The 18,251-nt window shown below is 51.2% G+C and overlaps 8 protein-coding genes across 8 annotated transcripts; 7 read left to right on the plus strand and 1 right to left on the minus strand.

Annotated features, from left to right (window-relative positions):
- Positions 1 to 3,404: 3,404 nt before the first annotated feature.
- Positions 3,405 to 4,458, minus strand: LMH87_002221 (uncharacterized protein; the record flags this gene model as incomplete). Its single annotated transcript, XM_056193636.1, has 3 exons — positions 3,405 to 3,433; positions 3,676 to 3,689; positions 3,761 to 4,458. The coding sequence occupies 3 exons, from the start codon at positions 4,456 to 4,458 to the stop codon at positions 3,405 to 3,407; spliced, it is 741 nt and encodes a 246-aa protein (XP_056050654.1).
- A 76-nt stretch (positions 4,459 to 4,534) lies between these two features.
- On the plus strand, positions 4,535 to 5,202 carry LMH87_002222 (uncharacterized protein; the record flags this gene model as incomplete). The annotated part of the gene is made up of 5 exons (XM_056193637.1): positions 4,535 to 4,688; positions 4,922 to 4,945; positions 5,008 to 5,031; positions 5,103 to 5,126; positions 5,183 to 5,202. The coding sequence occupies 5 exons, from the start codon at positions 4,535 to 4,537 to the stop codon at positions 5,200 to 5,202; spliced, it is 246 nt and encodes an 81-aa protein (XP_056050655.1).
- Positions 5,203 to 5,803: 601 nt separating this feature from the next.
- Positions 5,804 to 6,993, plus strand: LMH87_002223 (uncharacterized protein; the record flags this gene model as incomplete). Its single annotated transcript, XM_056193641.1, has 3 exons — positions 5,804 to 5,828; positions 5,892 to 5,953; positions 6,013 to 6,993. The coding sequence occupies 3 exons, from the start codon at positions 5,804 to 5,806 to the stop codon at positions 6,991 to 6,993; spliced, it is 1,068 nt and encodes a 355-aa protein (XP_056050656.1).
- Positions 6,994 to 7,842: 849 nt separating this feature from the next.
- LMH87_002224 (uncharacterized protein) lies at positions 7,843 to 9,828 on the plus strand (the record flags this gene model as incomplete). Its single annotated transcript, XM_056193642.1, has 4 exons — positions 7,843 to 8,080; positions 8,135 to 9,391; positions 9,497 to 9,601; positions 9,653 to 9,828. 4 exons carry the CDS (start codon positions 7,843 to 7,845, stop codon positions 9,826 to 9,828), a joined length of 1,776 nt encoding a protein of 591 aa, XP_056050657.1.
- A 554-nt stretch (positions 9,829 to 10,382) lies between these two features.
- Positions 10,383 to 11,396, plus strand: LMH87_002225 (uncharacterized protein; the record flags this gene model as incomplete). Its single annotated transcript, XM_056193643.1, has 2 exons — positions 10,383 to 11,203; positions 11,252 to 11,396. The coding sequence occupies 2 exons, from the start codon at positions 10,383 to 10,385 to the stop codon at positions 11,394 to 11,396; spliced, it is 966 nt and encodes a 321-aa protein (XP_056050658.1).
- A 220-nt stretch (positions 11,397 to 11,616) lies between these two features.
- LMH87_002226 (uncharacterized protein) lies at positions 11,617 to 12,614 on the plus strand (the record flags this gene model as incomplete). The annotated part of the gene is made up of 4 exons (XM_056193644.1): positions 11,617 to 11,623; positions 11,864 to 12,007; positions 12,104 to 12,250; positions 12,394 to 12,614. 4 exons carry the CDS (start codon positions 11,617 to 11,619, stop codon positions 12,612 to 12,614), a joined length of 519 nt encoding a protein of 172 aa, XP_056050659.1.
- Positions 12,615 to 14,739: 2,125 nt separating this feature from the next.
- LMH87_002227 (uncharacterized protein) lies at positions 14,740 to 15,870 on the plus strand (the record flags this gene model as incomplete). Its single annotated transcript, XM_056193645.1, has 4 exons — positions 14,740 to 14,821; positions 14,893 to 14,972; positions 15,620 to 15,668; positions 15,836 to 15,870. The coding sequence occupies 4 exons, from the start codon at positions 14,740 to 14,742 to the stop codon at positions 15,868 to 15,870; spliced, it is 246 nt and encodes an 81-aa protein (XP_056050660.1).
- A 507-nt stretch (positions 15,871 to 16,377) lies between these two features.
- Positions 16,378 to 17,519, plus strand: LMH87_002228 (uncharacterized protein; the record flags this gene model as incomplete). The annotated part of the gene is made up of 4 exons (XM_056193646.1): positions 16,378 to 16,428; positions 16,504 to 17,160; positions 17,315 to 17,335; positions 17,397 to 17,519. The coding sequence occupies 4 exons, from the start codon at positions 16,378 to 16,380 to the stop codon at positions 17,517 to 17,519; spliced, it is 852 nt and encodes a 283-aa protein (XP_056050661.1).
- Positions 17,520 to 18,251: the final 732 nt, after the last annotated feature.

The following is an 18,251-nucleotide window of genomic DNA, read 5'->3' on the forward strand; positions in this document are numbered from 1 at the left end:
GCTCCTTTCCTTTGCTTCACGTCATGAACGAGTCAACAAGGTTCTATAATTCTTCTAGCCTGGCCGCTGGGTGGAGCACTTCTGTCAGCGGCTCTTCTACAGGAGATGATTCATCGGACATATCTCCAGCCTGCACTAAATGTGAACAGTGGATGCCCCCAAGCAATAGTCTGGCTGATTCCAAAGCCACACGCACGGGCTGGTATTTCCAGTCCTCCCCAGTATTATCGTTACTCCCAGCCAAGCCTCCAGGACTGAGACGGAAGTCACTGTGCTATTATCTCTGCGATTTCACAAAGTCGAGTGGAAGCCACCTACGTAGACTCTGTAGCCCGCCCGGATCATCTCATTCATCTATACGCTGCCGCCCAACGCTTCCATCTCATCGGTCGTTCTAGTCGGCAACTAAAAAAAATAAAAAAATTGTTTCCTTTTCGTCCAGCAATGCACGCCATTTGGCCCTGCGCTGAAAAGCCTCCCCCCCCCCCCCCCCCCCCGCGATAGATCAGACTGGAAGACGGATACAACGCTACGCAATCAGCGCTACAGCACATAGGGCGCTGTTTTGCGAGCAGCGATGCACGGCGGTGCCTCAGCCCCGGTATCCTGGTGCTGGACTAACAATAATTACTGGTACGTACAAGCCGGGTGGCCCCATTTCATCAAGCGCAGCCCTGTGAGCGATCCGCCGTGCTAATTATGAAATGCTGGTCAGCCACTCCAACATTCACCGGCCCCGAGATGCACGGTGCTTTCTTAGCCCCGAGCCCGACTACCGCTATCAGCCCCGCGGCTCCGCGGACATTGCATTACCAGTAGTGCCTCTGCTCATTCTATCCAACGACTAAAATGTCTAGTCTAATCAGAAGTCCTTTGTTCGTTTGTTCCTTCGCTTTCATGGTCCATTTACACTTCGCTCGTGCCACTCATCTGTAGCACTCAATTGGTGCCCATCTAAGTTACCTACCTGCTGTTTCCGTCTTCCGGGTTTCCTTCGCTTTTTCGGAACCGGAAAGTCGATGCCCCGTCGGTACCATTTCCTACCCTTTGCCCATGTCACCCAAAACAATACCCATCGCGTGTTATCTAGGGACAGGCTGCCAATTGACAGAACTATGTTCTAGGCGCTCGCAGACCGCACAGCTATTTGTTGCCCGACGTATGCTCGCCAGAGTCACTCTCCCACTTTGCCACAAATGCAACGAACGGTGCCCCCGTATGAAATCCGTGAAGCAGAGGCGCCGTGGGGATGGTGACAACGGTATTAGCCGCTAGCCCCTCGGTGGCGCTCACAAAAAAACTCTGTGGCGTGACAACACGCTCGACATGATTCAGCATCACGATGGATTCCGAGTGTCGGGCCATGCGAAAAACAGAAAAGGAACCCATCGCTCATCCCATATGTCTCCATTCTTGGCTCGCGAACCGCCGAGAAACGGAAACCTGAATACTTGGCCACAAATGCGACTCCGCCTGACAAAAGTCCGACCAAGACATGTAATTTTGTGTCATGACCAAGCTGCACCAAAAAAAATATGGATCATTCGACATCAGAGGAAATTGGTCATTTTTATGCTTTGCGACCGGTGATTTCGTGTCCCCAGCACTCCTCGCTTCGCACGCGGGACGGACGCCTGGATTCCAAGGGAAACGATCAAGGGAAATTTTTCATTACCGAGACCCCGTTCCACGAGCTCTGTAATTAAGGTTTTGTCTAATTTGTTCTTTTGAACGCGGATTGGGCCGTTGCACGCCATGAGCTGTTCCCAAGGCTTGCCTAGAAGGCCGTCCGCGCGATTCGCGCCTTGCAGCTCCGAGCCGCCGCTAGAAGCATCGGAGCCTGTTGGTGCAACTTCCCATGACACATTTACGTCGGCATATTGACAGAATTTTTTACGACCAAGGTAGTGGTAAACTTGAATACGCCAATGCCTCTCACAAATACGCGGAGTCCAGCGTTCCTTTGGCATGCGTGAGATACATCATGGCCAGCTTAGGCCACAAGACTTGAGCCTCGAATTTGGCAAGCGGCCGATCGTTAGAACATGTTCTCCGCCGTTGTTGATTTCAAATATTCCAGGACATGATCTGGTCCGTCGTGGAAAAGCGCACTGTTTTGGATATTTTGATTGGATGGAAGTGTCTCTCAACATGTCACTACCGACCCCTCGGCGATCGGAACTACGGTAAGCGTACTTGTTCTTAGGCTATTAAAGACAATTTCCGTGCCTCCAATCTTTCCGATGCCGACTGTCCTACACGGATTGGAAGATGAAAGACAGCCAGTAAATAAGTGACGTCGTCGGCAAAGGGAAACCCAAAATGACCCAATAAAAGCCAAAACTCCGTACGGCCGTGGCCGATGCCGCCAAGAAACCGGCAGGCGGCAGCCGGCCCCAGTAGGCGAATAACGGCGCACTGAAAACGTTTTCCGCCCCTGATTGTCTTCTTTTGCTCTCATTTCAATACTGATTGGCGGCTTCGAAGTAACAACCCTATACGGATATGTACATAGTACTTTGCTTATACATGAGATGTCAACTGTGCACACCCCTCCCCTCTTCGCGCGTTAGTCTAAAAGCGATGGTTCCGCTGGCCATCATCACACAGTAGAAGACGACTGGCAACTCAAATACAAGTGTGTCTTGCAGTTAGCGGAGGCGCTTTTGCGTGTAGCGCACAGTTCGATTTCAGGGCATGACGCTAAATTTGGGGAGATGCCATGTTGCAAGCTTGACGACACTACGCACAAGGAGTGTAGATGCTGCGTGTCTACAAACCATCGCGGAGCCCTTTTGTTCCCTTTTGTTCCCTTCTGCTCCCTTTTGGAGGATTCGTTTGTTCAGCATCCTTATCACTTGCCCTCTTAAGCCATATTTCCATAGATATCGGCGTATATCGAGCTTTTGGCTCGTCTCCATGTAGTCCACGGACAATCCGCGGGATCCACACCAAAAACTTCGCGAGAGAGAGAAATTTGTTCATCATAGCTTCAGAAACGGAACCAGTCCAAATTGTACTATGTAAATGTGTCTGATTTCATTTGTGCGACAGATTGCCGATGTAGCGATGGTGTTTTCCACGGGGAGTAAAAGCACACCTCGACGATACAGTCCTGACGTAAACGAAACGGGTGCACAACAGCGCAAAATTGTGAACCGCCTGTTACCGTCGACTCTGATTAGGCCGGTCGCCAGCACCAGGCGGTCGACACGAAAGCACTACTTCCAGACTTAGCGGATGCAACATTCGGCTTTTCCTTTCTCGATCGATGTCATTTCTTGTATGAACACAAAACACACTATTCTCGCTAGCTTCACCGTACGTGTGGATACGTCAAACTCATCACACTGTAGTGGGGGAGTCCAGAACGTTGTCATGACGCATAGCCTGGGCCTTTCAACCTAGACGGGAACGACCGTGTTTTGGTGCACTTTTCATCACGATTCGACGTTAGCTCGGTATTTCTAGCGGGCTATACATCGCTGAAAGCAAAAAACTGAGGGCATTCCTGCTCACAAACACCCCACACCCAGACCGAACTCATCGAATAAGTCATAGGGATGCAATATCTCATGCCATAATTCGCCGTGCCGAACGCGTTTGGGTCCGTCTGCTTCATCTCTTCGATTGCCTGAGGTTCAACGAGTGCCAAGAAATGATCGCGCTTCTCACCTCGAGGCAGAGCTCTACATGAACGTGTCAGTCGATAGCCATCATGTTGTCAGGCATCATCGTTTTCTGTGACGAAAGCACTTACAATGCATTTCCCAAAACCCCATGACATAATGCTGGTTCTTTGCGGAGTAAACCTTTAGTCCAAGTAATCTCGATTCCCTTCGCAATAGCCCTATCGAGAGTAGCGCTCAGGTGCGGATAGTAGGGTCGCAGCGCTTGTAGACTAATCACAAAACCTGGGGCACCATGGCAAAATTGGGCAATGTCAGATGCCGTCTCGCCCTCCCCCACGAACTTGGGCCAGTTTCCGTCATTGAACTGCAGAGAAAGAAGTCGAAGCAAATGTGGCTCGAGTTCGGGTGCCAGTTCTGGGAGGCACAATACCAATTGTGTAATGATTCCGATATCTCCATGAACAGCACCCAGAAACTTTTTGTCTGCCCATACCCAGCTATCCTGCCCGTGGTTGTTGGCTTCCATGATACGAGCAGCGACGGCTTTCATCTGTAGATCCAGCATAGCCTTACTCTCGGGCACCCAATGGCGGACCAATCTTAATAGAAACAAAACACCCGCTCTGCCATACAGAATCTCGTCCGCCAATGCTTTGTCTGCCTCTGGAGATGAGCTAGCCGCGCCAGCAGTGCTGGCGATGAACCGCTCCACGTCCCTCATTTCTCCCGACAAGCAGGCTGTCAACGCTTCCCTGCTGAGCTTTTCACTAATGAGGCCGCATTCAATGTCTTGCTTCAGCATCGGGGCGTCAGGGCCAATTTTCATGTATCGCTCGGCTAATTGGCGAAGACTTTCCCCATTCACTCGCACGTCCGGGTGTAGCCTGGACAGTTGAAGAAACATGTACGGAATACCGGTAAAACCAGCGAAAATTCCGATCAGCTCTCCTTCCTCAAAGGCTTCTGGAACCGGGGTCTTCTCGACGAACTCAATCAAGGCGATTTGGAAAAGCTCCTTCGGGGTCTTCGACAACGCCCGCAGCGGCTGGTCATTTGGTATGTATCTCAGCTCGTCGGACATGCTGTGTAAAATACAGTCGGGTACTGATATGAGGCTGCTTCGGTTTCGTGTAAATGGTTTCACTTGACCTTTTATGTGTTAAATGGTCGTGGTCACAAATCATCGTCAAAACGATACAACTTGAACAGCGTAGCCTGTTAGTGGCGCCACCCCACCAACTTGCCTGACAAGCTCAGAGAGCCCTCACGATGGCGGCCGGACAAGATAGTCATACCCCGGGGCCCGCTCGGCAGTGAGTCAGCTCCCGCAAATTAATACAGCCCGGATATTTCAGTTCAACTGACTGAGCAACAGCTGACGAAACTTCCATCGAAATGCGTACGTAACTCTTTCGCATAATCTGCAGTCATCTCGGTGAATCGCATCACCAACATGCTGCACTGCTCAAGAATCACGGCCTGCGAAATATAAGAGTACACCTATAGCCCAATTAATCGCAAGCATCATTCCTGGCTGATTTAGTGGTCAGGGTTCGCCAGTATCTCATAGCTTGAGGTGGCATGCGTTCAACGGACCCAAAGACGAAGAAAATCAAAATATTTATACAATGGAATACCAACAATAACGAACTTGAAATATTCTATTCATTGATTGATAATATTACTCTAAGTTAGGCAGAGCCTATCTAGTACTTCAATACTTGTAATAAGAACAGGAAAACCCGTAGCTAGGGCGGGCCCGGCCCGGGTGAAACCTATCCACCTCCTGCTTGTCCTGCGTCGTTGTGCCGATGTTTGGGTGAGGTCAGTGGTTCATAGTTGCCAGTCAGCAGGTCGCCAGCCTTCTGAAATATTCTACTGAATTTTGACGATTCATTCAGTGCCCAACGAGGCCTAAAATATGTGGGTGATCGTAACCCATGTTGCCTCGGTTGCCGTTGCTAGCTGCATCGCATTTCGGGGATGAATTCCGGGGCACCCGCGTTACCTCCGTCTACGTCCAGAGACAGCCTCCTTTGGCAAAACCTAGACCGAACATGATTTGGCCATGATTTTATCGATATTCCCGATCTTCGGATTTCGGCTCCGATGCTGTGTTACTGCTGTCAGCATATCGGCACAACGTTCACTACTTGCGATTGTATATAATTATGGTTCCGGAGCATAATGGTTACTGTAGGGGGTCAACAAAATACACAAGCTATATTCACAGCACTAAGAGTCGCAAAATGGTGCAAGCCTACGCAAAGGACCAGCCTATGGGCTTCAAAAATCGCATCCAACATGTGGCGATAGTTGGGGTCAGTCACAGAACGCTCGAATAAGTCAATTCGACGCTTTTTGCTTACAAATCTCTCAGGCCACTGGAAATTTGGGAAAATTTGTTACCTCGGAGCTTTTGAAGACTGCGGGTCATAAAATTACGGCTTTGACCCGTTTGGGCAGCAAGTCAAAGCTGCCTGAAGGTATCAAGCAAGTGCCCGTTGATTACGACGATGAAGACTCGCTTGTCGACGTTCTCCAGGGTCAGCAATTTTTGATCATAATTCTAGCCGTGAATACGCCTCCGGGGGTTCACTCCAGAATTGTGAAGGCTGCCGGAAAAGCAAAGGTGCCTTACATTATGCCAAACTCGTATGGTGGAGACATTGTCAAGGGTGCACCAAAAGACGATTTCTTGCCCGTTTACTCCAAAAAGGATCTTCAGGAAATTGAAGACACCGGCTCGTCCTGGATTGTTATGGTCTGCAACCTTTGGTATGAATACAGCCTGGCTATGGGCCCGACATGGTTTGGCTTTGACTTCGCACAGAGAAAACTGACTTTGTATGACGATGGCAACACAAAATTCAATGTGACGACGTGGGAGCAATGTGGTCGAGCCATCGCAGGTCTTGTTTGCTTGAAAGTATTCCCTAAAAATGAGTCGGATGCCGATCCGACTGTCAGTGGTTTCTGCAACAAGCCACTTTACATCTCCAGCTTCCTCATTTCTCAGAATGGCATGTTCAAGAGCTGGAAGCGGGCCACCGGCGATAAAGATGAGGACTGGTCTGTTGGACAGGAAGACAGCAAGGAGCGCTTCAACAGGGGAATCGCCATGATGAAAAATCAAGACCCACGTACTGTCCGCATCGGCGTGGGCATGGCATCGTTTGTGCGCATGTTCTTCCCCGGTGGAGACGACAATTGCGAGAGCAAGCATCAATTGCACAACGACTCCCTCGGGCTTCCTAAGGGGTTGCTGGACGAGCGCACAACGTTTGCTAAGAAACTTGTAGACGAGGGCTATGCCGCGAAGTTGTTCAGGCGTGCAGCTGAGGGGATCAATCATGAATAGTTGCTGTTTTACGGAGATGTTCGAGTTATATTCTAGGATTATATGTCCAGTCTAATTGAAGCTCTTCCGTTCATATCAAAAGCTTCGTCTGTTTTTACCAGGCAGAGGAAAATGACACTTGTTTGATGGATGAACACTACGTTGTACATAATCTCTGGCGCAGCAAAGCTTGCAGTTCGGCTTCCTGGGTGACACAGTAGACCCAGTATGCTCGACACACCGAGAGCAATCACCCCAGGCCTCTGTCTGCAGGCAGACATGGAAGCAACTTGCGCCTCAAAAAAATGCATGCTTCGTTGTAACTATTGTTTTCTTATAAGTATGCAAACATTTCATTGTACCGTACCAAACGCTTAGGCTGTGTTACGGGAGGCAAAGGCAATTACCTACCTAGTCGGCAAATTATGCCCGTAGATGTTTCGAGTTTCCCAAAGAAGGAATTCTTGCCGATATATATTAGCCTTCAGGAAAACATCAAGTCCATGGATATATTATATAAACCTGGCGTCTTGGCAGCTGCCCGTTTGCTTGGTGCACTCGCATGCACTAAGCTGACACTCTGCCGTTTGCTCGCCTCCGGAGCGAAATATTTGGCCCTCACTTGCGGCTCACATTCATCGTTTCCCCCAAGAAGACGACTCAAATCAGCTTTCAATCTCTGTTCTTTTGATTTCCCCCTTCCGCTTCCAGATTCTTCCTCCTCAATCCTCACCCCACCATCCTATTGAAGACACGAAATCGATCGTCAATCATCACTTTTCTGCCAAAGGTATGCTTGACTATTATTCCCACTATAGCGTGAGCGTGATGCTGAGATCGGAGTGATAGCTCATTCAATCAGCTGCAACAATGAGATACCACCCCACTTTGAAGGGGCTCTGGGCGTTCCTCGTCCTGTCCTTCTTCGCCATCTTGGCCAACTGCTACCGCAATGGAGAACAGGCTTTGGTTCTAAGGCCTTCTCATCGCGCACGAATTTTCAACCGAGCTACTTTTGACTCCGCTGCAATCATCCCGAATGATGGCCACGACTCCCCAGCCGCCTATGATGTTAACCCGGACGCTACCGCTTCTTCTACGGCTGCTTGTAAGAGCTTTTCGGTATTCTAATCATACCCCGTTCTGTATTAACAAAATCTAGATCCTTTTCCGACCGCTCCGGTGGGTGCTGATGGCGAGCCGTCTTCCGATACTTCTTCGACTGTGAACGGACACTCGCCTACTGCCACTACGGAACCCAGATCTCCTGGGATCAGCAGCGGCCCTGAGATAGAATCCACATCTATTGTTGTCATTCAAGACTCCTCGAATGGAGATGCATCTCCTTCACTCGTCACCTCGACATTGGACTCAAGCCAAGACCCAGCTTCGCAAACAGATGCACAAGGAGACGAGACAGTTACTGTTACAGTGACAAACTTCGCCTCTAGCCAGCCAGCCCACGCGGAAACGGAGTATCCGTCACCATCTCCTGATATAAAGACCTCTTTCACTTCCTCTGCGGCCCCGACCGCTTCTGATGGGGAGGTCTCCGTCATAACGCTCACGTCACTGCACACCATCACGTTGTCCATTGGACGCAATTCCTCTTCAACAAAGGCAACAACTCTGCGTTCCTCTACATCGCAAAGAAATTTTACTTCGACTGTTGGAATTTCATCGAGCCTTAATCCCACATCTGGAACCACAAGTCCAGGCCCTCTGACATCTTCCGTGTGGAGCATCATTACCATCACGCGAACGGAGACTTACACGGGCAAGCCAAACACTACTTCAGAAGCAGCTAGTCCAGTTACCTCAAAGGAAGCCGCAACATCCACCATCGATTTGCCTACTCCCATCTCTCGCATTCCCCCTTTCTCTGCCTCTTTCAACCTGTCATCTATCTCAGGGCCAGTGATGAGCTCGCAAGTCAGTGGCGCAATTACCTCGCTGCATTCCAATTCCCCATCGGAGATTACGCGCACAGTGTTTCAAAACATCACTGTGACCGTGGGGGGACTTTCAGAAACAAATTCGCGGGAGACGAAGGCTACTCGTACAACCTTCCCGACCTACCCTGCGAGCAGTAACGTTACAAGGACAGTCTCGAGCATGAATGCCAGCAGCACTCTGTATCCTGTGCCGACTTTGACTACAAGTCTCCGCGCTACAGAATCTACGGTCAATGCTACTGCTGCCCAGACGCCCACTGTGAGCACCTCTACAGCGGTAGTTACCATCACTGTGTATCCTACGCCTTCGGACGCAATGACATCCCCCAATGGTACGTCGGTGGTCACTCTCCACAGCAGCACTACTACCGTTTCTTCCCCGGCGAACAATGCTAGCTCCTCTGTGTTTCCGAAGACAGGCCCTACGACGAGCAGCAGTCTTTCTACTGACGGAAGTACAGATGGTTGGTGTTCCAGTCTTTCAAATGCGTCGGTCAACTCCACTGTGATTGGAACACCGCTCAATACAACCACCACTTGGGCTTCCACTCACAAAACTCGCCCAACAGATATTGATACTACTTGCGAGCCCACTGGCCCTACTGCCCAATCTGCGGCTACAACTGGGACTGGCGCTGCGAATCCGTCCGGCTCTACTAGCACCAGCTTAAATGGTAAGGAGACCTTTCGCTTTCAGAACACACATATCTAACGTGGGTGGCCAGGGACATCAACATATCCCCTCGCATCAACCTTCCGGACCACGGTCTCGCCGATCTCATCAGCTGATGATGGTACCTCGACCTATCCCTCACCTTCCGGGAAGAGGTTGCCTGGTAGCCCAAGCTATCCTTGGGGACGAAGCGGGCCGCTCCATCGTCTTCAGGGGCCCGATTTTTGATGTGCGTCTCTCATCGGAGGAAAAAGCACTCCGTGCTGTCCGCAGCGTCGAGACACTGTGGGTCATTTTGGAGGACTCCCAGACGAAGCGTGTGTTGGACATTGTAGGAAGTATTAATTAAGCTCTGGCTGTCATAATTGCTTCGACTTTTGGGGATCGAGGTCCAGATCAGATTTTATTGTCAGATTCATAAAATGAAGAACGATTGCATTATTCGCCATCACAATCTGGTCGGGACATGAAAAGGATGTCGCGTGTCGCGTGTTCTATTCCAAGACATGGGGCCACTGAACCAATAAGCAAGTAGAACACCGTTACGTCAGCAGCCATCGTCCCAGATGATTGTGGATTGTGTCACCGGTGTGGGGCTGAAGCCATATCCGCCACTTCCGGCGCTGTACTCGTAATGCAACAGTCTTGTGTTTGCCGCCCTCCCTTCATATTTGCCACGAACTTGTCCCTTTCAATGTCATCACCGCTACAACTTGATTCTATCGTGAATTGCATCTTTATTTATCAAAATAAAAAGCAACCAGCCCGTATAAGCCGATAAAATGTTGTTCGGGCCACTTGCGCTGGCGGCTGCCGCCACCGCGTTCGTCATCGTCCCAGAAATGACCGAGAACGACGAAAATATATTCAAAGCGCTTCCAGTCGACAATCCCGGCAGTGCATTATCCTACGGCATCCCAGAATCGGCATTCGATCAGAGTATTTCTGTTCCTTGTGGTGACTGCAAGGGTAGACATACACAGTTGCGCCTGGATTTCACCATCGAGGACGAGACGAGATTATTGCTCAACGGGTTTGAGTTGTATCCGGACGCCGACCCTTGGAGCGGTGAGCTCCAGGCTACTATTTCCAGCGGCCATAGGAAGACAAAGAGCAAGAAACTTGGCTACAGCCTTGCTGTATACCCAAAAGCCGTTGCGAAGGAGGACAACATGGAGTTGGTCGAGGTCGATTTGAAGATCATCGAGGTTGGCACCCGCTTCGTGGACGGCGTCCCCGCGGTCAGAGTTGAGCTTATCAGAGCTCCGGGCGGAAGCCTCGCAATGTCCACGGTGGACTTCGATCAGTTGGTTGAAACGCCATGCACGACCATCTGGTGTCGCGCAAAGCAACTAGCAGACAAACTATGGGCGCAGGCCCAGGAGATTAAGGGTTGTGGCAAGACAGCTATCCCGGAGCTGGACTCCAAGCCCGTGGACATGACATCGTCTGACTTCGACCTGCCTGACAGCGAATACACCGCTCATATTACTGAGCCAACCATGCCGTCTCAGGATGAATGGCGCCATCTTCTGAAGAGCATCGCTGGACACATTATTATGCCCATTGTCATGGGAGTCACAGCCGGTGTCGCTGTCGCATTGTACGTATCGACTCGTCTCTTATTACGATTGCATACTCACTTAGTCAGTCTCGCGCTCTGCATTCAGAGTATGGCCAGGCGCCTTAGCAGCTTTGTCCGCCGCAAGCGCAATGGCGAGCGACGCAGCAACTCTTGCAAAGCATCCTGCAATGAGCACTCCACCACGGAGGAGAAGGCACAGCTCATGGCGTAGCTTGGCTGTCTTAAAGCTGTACGGCTGAAGCTTTTGTCGAGGCTGCACACGCATTTCTCGCCCAGGTGAGAAATCCTATCGCCCAGCATGGTACTGTTACGATTTATTCATAATTGGGCGGTACAGCGGCGAATATTAGGATTCGCAGGGTTGTATTTGTATCTCAACGGACTGCAGACCATAACTACTGGGATCGTTGCTGGAGTCAGGCTTGCGCCGCATGCCTGGTTCGAGTTGTAGTTTTATTTTTATTGAAAACTTCTTTTCTACTTGTTGTGCACTATGCGTACTTGTTAGCTTGATTGTTTCGTAATTGCTGTTTGGTAATTATCCGTCGGTTAGGATACATCATCTCTGCCCCGCATCAGCGCTCATGAGCGCTCCACACATATGCATGTTCTGATCCCGACACAAATGCAGCTGTGCTTCTTCCATTGTCCAATGCAACTCCGAAATTAGTAAAACAGTGATCCAACTTCAACAGCTCGTCCTAGCATACGAGGCTGCGGTCGAGTGTCTGCGAGCGAGCAGCTTCCGCCTACGTAACTGGTTGTGGCCACGCTACCCTGCACTCGCAATCTCAACAGAAAAGCTTGAAGAGGCCGGAAAAGGTGAGACTTCAGCCCTGCTTTGTGTGCAGATTCACGATAATGTGGTTTACTCAGTGTGTGAATGGTGGTGTGATACTGACATTTTTGCATAACCAGACATAGTAATGTCCGAGCCAACTTCGTCGAGGCGTTTTGGCCAGGCCATTCGTCTCAGGAAAGACTGCGTTGATCAGTACAAAGCTTGTCACGCCAAGGCCTGGCCAGAAGTGCTGAAGCAGATAAAAGACAGCAAAATTGAAGACTGTAAGTTCAGAAAAGAAGCACAAAATATGGCATCAACCCTTTCAGCACCCCCTCTACTGGGTCAACGGCAGTTTACAGATGTGGCACTCGATGTGGACGGCGCTTAGGCTAACTGCGTGTGTCCGATCCGCGCTGCTTTGAAGATTCCATATGGTATGACGAGAAGAATGGACTTCTTTTTGCCTCCATGAAGTACGTTGGCAGCGACTTTGAAGGCGACATGCGTCGCATGGCGGAGAATCCAAAGGTGCGTGAATGGTGGAAGATGACGGACGGCTACCAGGAGAGTTTAGTTGACGGCGCCGTGAGCTCTGAGGCTGGAACGTGGTGGAAGACACTCGAGGAGGTGTTTTACCTGGCATAACCAGCAGAGAATAACCAAATATCATCGAGGTGCAATGAATCCAGCCGGCTAGTGAGCACCACGTGGCTTCCCGACAGGAGACAGGACGCGTACAAAGACTGTCCCCTGCACAGCGCTGGTTGAAGAGAAGACGAGCGACGGAACTAGAATATATGTTACGCAAATTTACAATGGCAGTTACTCTCGCATCCACTGAAGACGATTCGCAACTACGCACGACCCGTGTGCCCTTTTGATTGAAGTAATGGGCAAGAGAGCGACCGTGGTCTACGCCTGGGAGTGCCATGCCTGCCGGATGACATTATTGAAATCGCGAGGGTCGATTCCAGGCCGGCCTCTGGCAGCTTACAGTGGACAGGGCCTGTCGCAGTGGCGGGCGCCAAATGCCGTTGAACCTCAACGGCGAGGACCGACTTGTTAAGCTAAGTAAGTAGTGGGCAAGAAGCGGGCTCGCAGAGGTGACGCGTGAAAAGAATTCAACGGGCAATTAAGTCTGAACAAGACAGCAGGCGGGAATAACTATCGAGGATGGACAAAACAACGTCGAGCTTGCTGGCAGTGTAATTAAAGGAGCAAAGATGGCGGCGACTGGGCGCAGCAGGCTGATTGAACAGAGCATGGCTGCGCTGGCGCCAATCATGAGTGCTTCGGCCTTTCATTCGCACTGGCCAGACATGGATGCCTGCTGCAGGAACAAGACGCTAGTGTTTTGGATTGGGCCGCTGTGAGCAGGGGGCTTTGCGGCGTTGGCCCAATTGGACTGGACTGCCTGAGCTCTAAAAGAAAAGAAAAAAACGGACCAGGGGGCGCACGCAAAGGTCTGGAGGTTCGGTTGCATCACGACCCTTTAATTCAGGTCTGTGCCACAGCTCTTGGGGAAACTAGGCTAATAGGTAGCATGCAAATTGATGCCCTAACGCTAGGCGTGTTGCTGCGGGTGATGAGAGCCAGACCTGCGACTGGACAATGCCCCGGGTCCGTCTCAACTTGGAACAAGCCACGGCGTCGCGAATTGAGGCATCACGCCACCCTGCTCCAGGCGTCTGTCAATTTTCCCTCTCGAGCCCCGCCAAGGAGCATGCAATTTCATACCAGTAGAAGAAAGCGGCGGAGTTGTGAGAAGCAATTGACGGTGTGGCAGAGGAGAGCGGGGGAATACACATGGCAATACTCTCTTACACCCAAAGTCATCCGTCATGTGTGCCTGCGAAGCTCAGCGCCGCCTGCGTACTGGCACTCAGGGAGGGTATCACGGTGGCTGGGCTGACCGCTGGCTAGTATAATGAGTTTGATGTGAACTGAGGGTCATCGCTCGCTCGGATGTAGCTAGTTGCAGTAGCGCTGCGATGCGAAGAGGGAAAAGGGCAGGACGTAATAATTTGAAATTGAACTTCTGGGTGTGCAAGTACTTAGTTTTTGCCCCTCCTGCCCCAAACTCGAAACAAGCTGCATGCCATTTTCCCTGTCATGCTGCTGAGAGTAGATTTCACGGGTACGGCTTCAGTAGAGCAGGAACTTGAGATGACAAGCCGGTATTGCCTGGAACATCTGGCCATGTGCATGGAAGCGTAGTCCCAGTCATGTGGTTTCCTTGAGCAAAGCAGTTCAAGTGACACCAGCACCTCCGTTGCTCAAGTGCTTGCATCTCACTCGGACTCCGCGAAACCAAGCCCTTGACGCAGACAGACCCCTGACAGACTCCAATTTTCTGCCGTTGTGCTGGCCAGCTGTTCATGCAGGCAGCCGCATATTTTGATGGTGCTGCTGGGCTTCCCTGCCTCCATCGCGTTGGTGCGGCCCCTGCAACCAAGGCCCCCTTGCCGCTTCTGCTGCCCGATGGAGCACAACGGACGCAAGACGGTCCAGTGCGATCGCAGGATCGCCTCGCAGCACTAAAGTAACTAACATGGGGCCAGTTGCGCCAGCCAGTTGCCTGCATTTTTCCCTTTTCGTTCTGGTGCCTTTTATTTACAAGTAGCATCACTAGCGCGTGTAAGTCGTCGGCCGGTACGAGCTGTTCTGCAGCTCTCGTTGGACCGCGCCGCCTCTGAGACAAAGCCAATGATCTGGTGACCTACGATTGTAGGCCTCGTCGCAGCGTATCCGTATTTACATGTCTGGAGTGATGAAGGCAAACCAAACCCTGGACTCCCCCCCAATCTGCATTGCCCGTACAAATCTAGCCTTTGGCTTCCCAAATTTTTCATGTGCGTAATGCTGCCTCTTCTTTTCCGTCTCTGTCGACTGGCCTGCCTGTAATCTAATTTTTTTTTGTTAGCGCACGCCTTGCAAGCGGCCTATCATTCTCGTGGAGGGCTGTGCACCCGTGCTCTGGACGCCGCAACGAGAAGCACTAAGGTGGTGCCACTCTCGAGTCTCCAATGCTAGGTAGCGAGCTGCCTGCAGTGCTAATTATTTACCAACCCATCACTGAACTGGCTCCCCGACCTTTCATTTACTCGAGACCATTCTTTTCTCGCACTGCATAGCCCGTCGCTCCTTCCTCAACGCTCCTTTCTTTCTATTCGTCTTCCTCCAATCGTTTCTTCTCGCTTATTGGCATTTCTTTTGCCTTGTCCATTCTTTCTACTGGCCATCGTCGCCAACGCGTCCCTTCGTTTCCAGTCACTCTCTCGCCCAATCGCTCGTTTCGCCAGCGGCGTCGTTCTCACTTGGTATTCAGCTACCACGCGCAGTTGCTCCAGCAAACCCAGATCTCTCTTTCCAGCCTACATTTGTCTTCCGATTGTTGCAGCATCATTAGCATGCAGCAGTAGTTATACTGCTGCGTAGGTACACTGCTCCGTTGGTACAGCAGGCGCCTGAAACACTACTCGTGTGTCGCATTGAACAGTGAGCGAACAACGCAGCCGTTGCACTCGCGGAACACGACTACCCACCCAAAAGCATTTTCAATCTCTCTGCAGCCTCGTCTGGATCCACGAGCCCTGCGAGATCTCAACACTTTTTTGCCTTTCATTGCGCGCTCAAATAGAACCGTCTAGGACTCACAGTCTTGGATTATCCGAAAGTTTGGGATCCGCGCCAGGCCTGGTAAGCTTTCTAATTTTAGCAGTGTGTCTCACTGCCTCCCCACCATCGTTGAATACACCTAGTTAGTGGTGGACAATGGTCAACTTGATCATCATCCCGCGAATCTACTCCTACTACAAGACAACCGCAGCACTGGTACTATCAAACTGACCAGTGAAACGCAACAGAGACAAACAAGAGCCGCCGAATCCCACTGTCCTAGGCCGTGCCACGGACACTACTATTGTGTTTGTACCGGCTGCGATCCTCACCCTGCACTGCAGACTGTGGCACCCGTTTTCGCCAAAAATTCGAAGCGCTCTCTATACTGCACAGGAGTACAACGGCAAGCCAGATGAGTGATCGGTATAATGGCAGCAGAATGGATCCGCCAATGGTGAAACCTGGCTCTGTTGCTAGAGCGCGAATGCTGGCCGAGCAGCGACAGCAAAGAGGAATGCAAGATTCCACGCCAGTGTATCCTTCTACAGCGGGTGTGGCAGAGTCACCATCGTCTCCCGCTTCGAGAAATTTCAAGCAAAAAGGTGTCCCACAATATGAAGGAGGTGCTGGGAAAATCATATCTAGACCGACCCCGATGCCTCAATATCCGGCCCCCGAGACCCCATCTCCGACTGGAAATGCCGCCTCTCCCAGTTCATACCGACCTCCCGCCAACAGACCTCCGCAGGCACCCCAGCGACCTCCTCGACCAAGCCGAATACCGTCAATGGTTGACCAAGCCCGCCTGCAAGAACCCACCCCTTTGTTTATCGCGCCGGTACGGACCGCCAAAAGCCCACAGGAAAGCATTTATAGCCAGCTCTCGCCAAGCTCACAATACTCTTCTGTACAGTATTCCCCTGGTGCTGGCTATATAACGGAACTTCCTTCCAGCAATGCTATGAATCAGACAGGTCAACAGAAAAAGGGTGTCGTTCTCGGACCCCCGCCCTCCAGTCGGAGAGGCGCGTCGTCTTTCTACTCTAATGCCTCATTTGTCTCTCCCATCATCGAAGAGAACCCGTATTCGAGGTCTCACGGCTCATATGCCTCCAGTGCTGCGATGCCTGAGAACTGGAACTCTGCTGCGGAGAACAACCGTAACAAGAATGCGGAAACATTTTATGAAGAATCTATGACAGATGTCAGCCCTGAGTCAGTCGACGGTGATTTTGGTGATGAAAGTCGGTTGGTGCAGCCGGTTGAGCTGGATTCTGCCGCGATTTCTGTCCTCGGCCCAAATCAGCAACGCCCTGCCGATGTGAATCGGCTGCAAGGTATGGGAGCCAATGATAAGAGGACGTCTTGGAATGTCTTGGGCACTGCGAGACGAATGTCAGAGCAGCCTTCGAGAATGGTCGAGGGTCAGCCCGGCCAGGACGACATTATTCATGCCTATGCTGCGGCAAGTTCTGGTACTCCCACGGACTTTCGCATGGGTCAGAGCGCGTCAGCAAATAATACTCGCAACTCGGCCATGAAGCGAGGACTGCGCATCGACATGGATGCGGTGAGAGAAGCTGAATCACGGGGTAGCCTTACTAGCCTGCCGGATCTTATCCGCAGAGCAACCAAACTTGCTGCCATGATTGATAAAGGCAAACGGCCCACCAGTCGTATGGACAATCTGAGTGATTTTTTGGGTGAAAAGCAACTGAACGCAGAGGGCCGTGGAGACACTCGAGGTGGGTTTTTTTGTTGTCCGACACCGCGCCTCCATTGTTATGCTAACATGTTCAAATTTAGGTGGCCGTCCGGGTTCTGGACTCTCTGACATGCTCGCGGCATTTCCACCTCCAGTCTCGACACCTCAATTCAACAACGGACCGAACCGATCTTCCTGGCTCGGACAAGGTGGTTGGCCGTTGAAATCTGGCTCAAAGGGCAGAGCCGAGAAAGCAGATAAGAGTAGCAGATCCAAACGCCGTTGCTGCGGGCTGCCACTCTGGGCGTTTATTGTGGTCACAATTCTGCTTCTCTGCATCATTGTGGCGGCTATTGTCGTACCTCTTGAGCTTTTCGTCTTCAACAAGAATACATCGCAAAACGACAGCAACGGAATTGATAAGTGCCGAAAAGATCTCACTTGTCTCAATGGCGGTACCAACGTTGTTTCTCGCGGGACTTGTTCTTGCATATGCAGTGGGGGTTTCACTGGCCCGGATTGCGGTACTGCCGGTTCAGTTGGGTGCACGACAACTGATTTGGTATCCACGGACAAGACATCGACCATAAAGAATGTGACTCTTGGTCAATCGATCCCGAGGCTCGTCGCCGAAGCGAACGCCAATTTTTCGGTTCCACTCTCAGGCACTTCAATACTGGCCAAGATCAATGCCAGTGGTCTTTCCTGCATTGCACAAAACTCGCTCGTTACGTTCAATGGCCGCTCTTCTCGGTCCAACTCGGAAACGCAGGCGATTCCAAAAGCGAAAAGGGCTGCACGACAAGCCAGCGCTGAATGGGCCTCCCAGATAAGCAATGAAGGCTTTGGATCCGATGCCACCCTATCGAACCCACGATTGGCCAGCCCGGAAACTGATACCGTGATTGTTCGCACTCGCGACAATGAGAAAGAACCGTTCAATGCTACAGACACTG

Source organism: Akanthomyces muscarius, chromosome 3 (genome assembly GCF_028009165.1).
Source record: "Akanthomyces muscarius strain Ve6 chromosome 3, whole genome shotgun sequence".
Lineage (NCBI taxonomy): Eukaryota > Fungi > Ascomycota > Sordariomycetes > Hypocreales > Cordycipitaceae > Akanthomyces > Akanthomyces muscarius.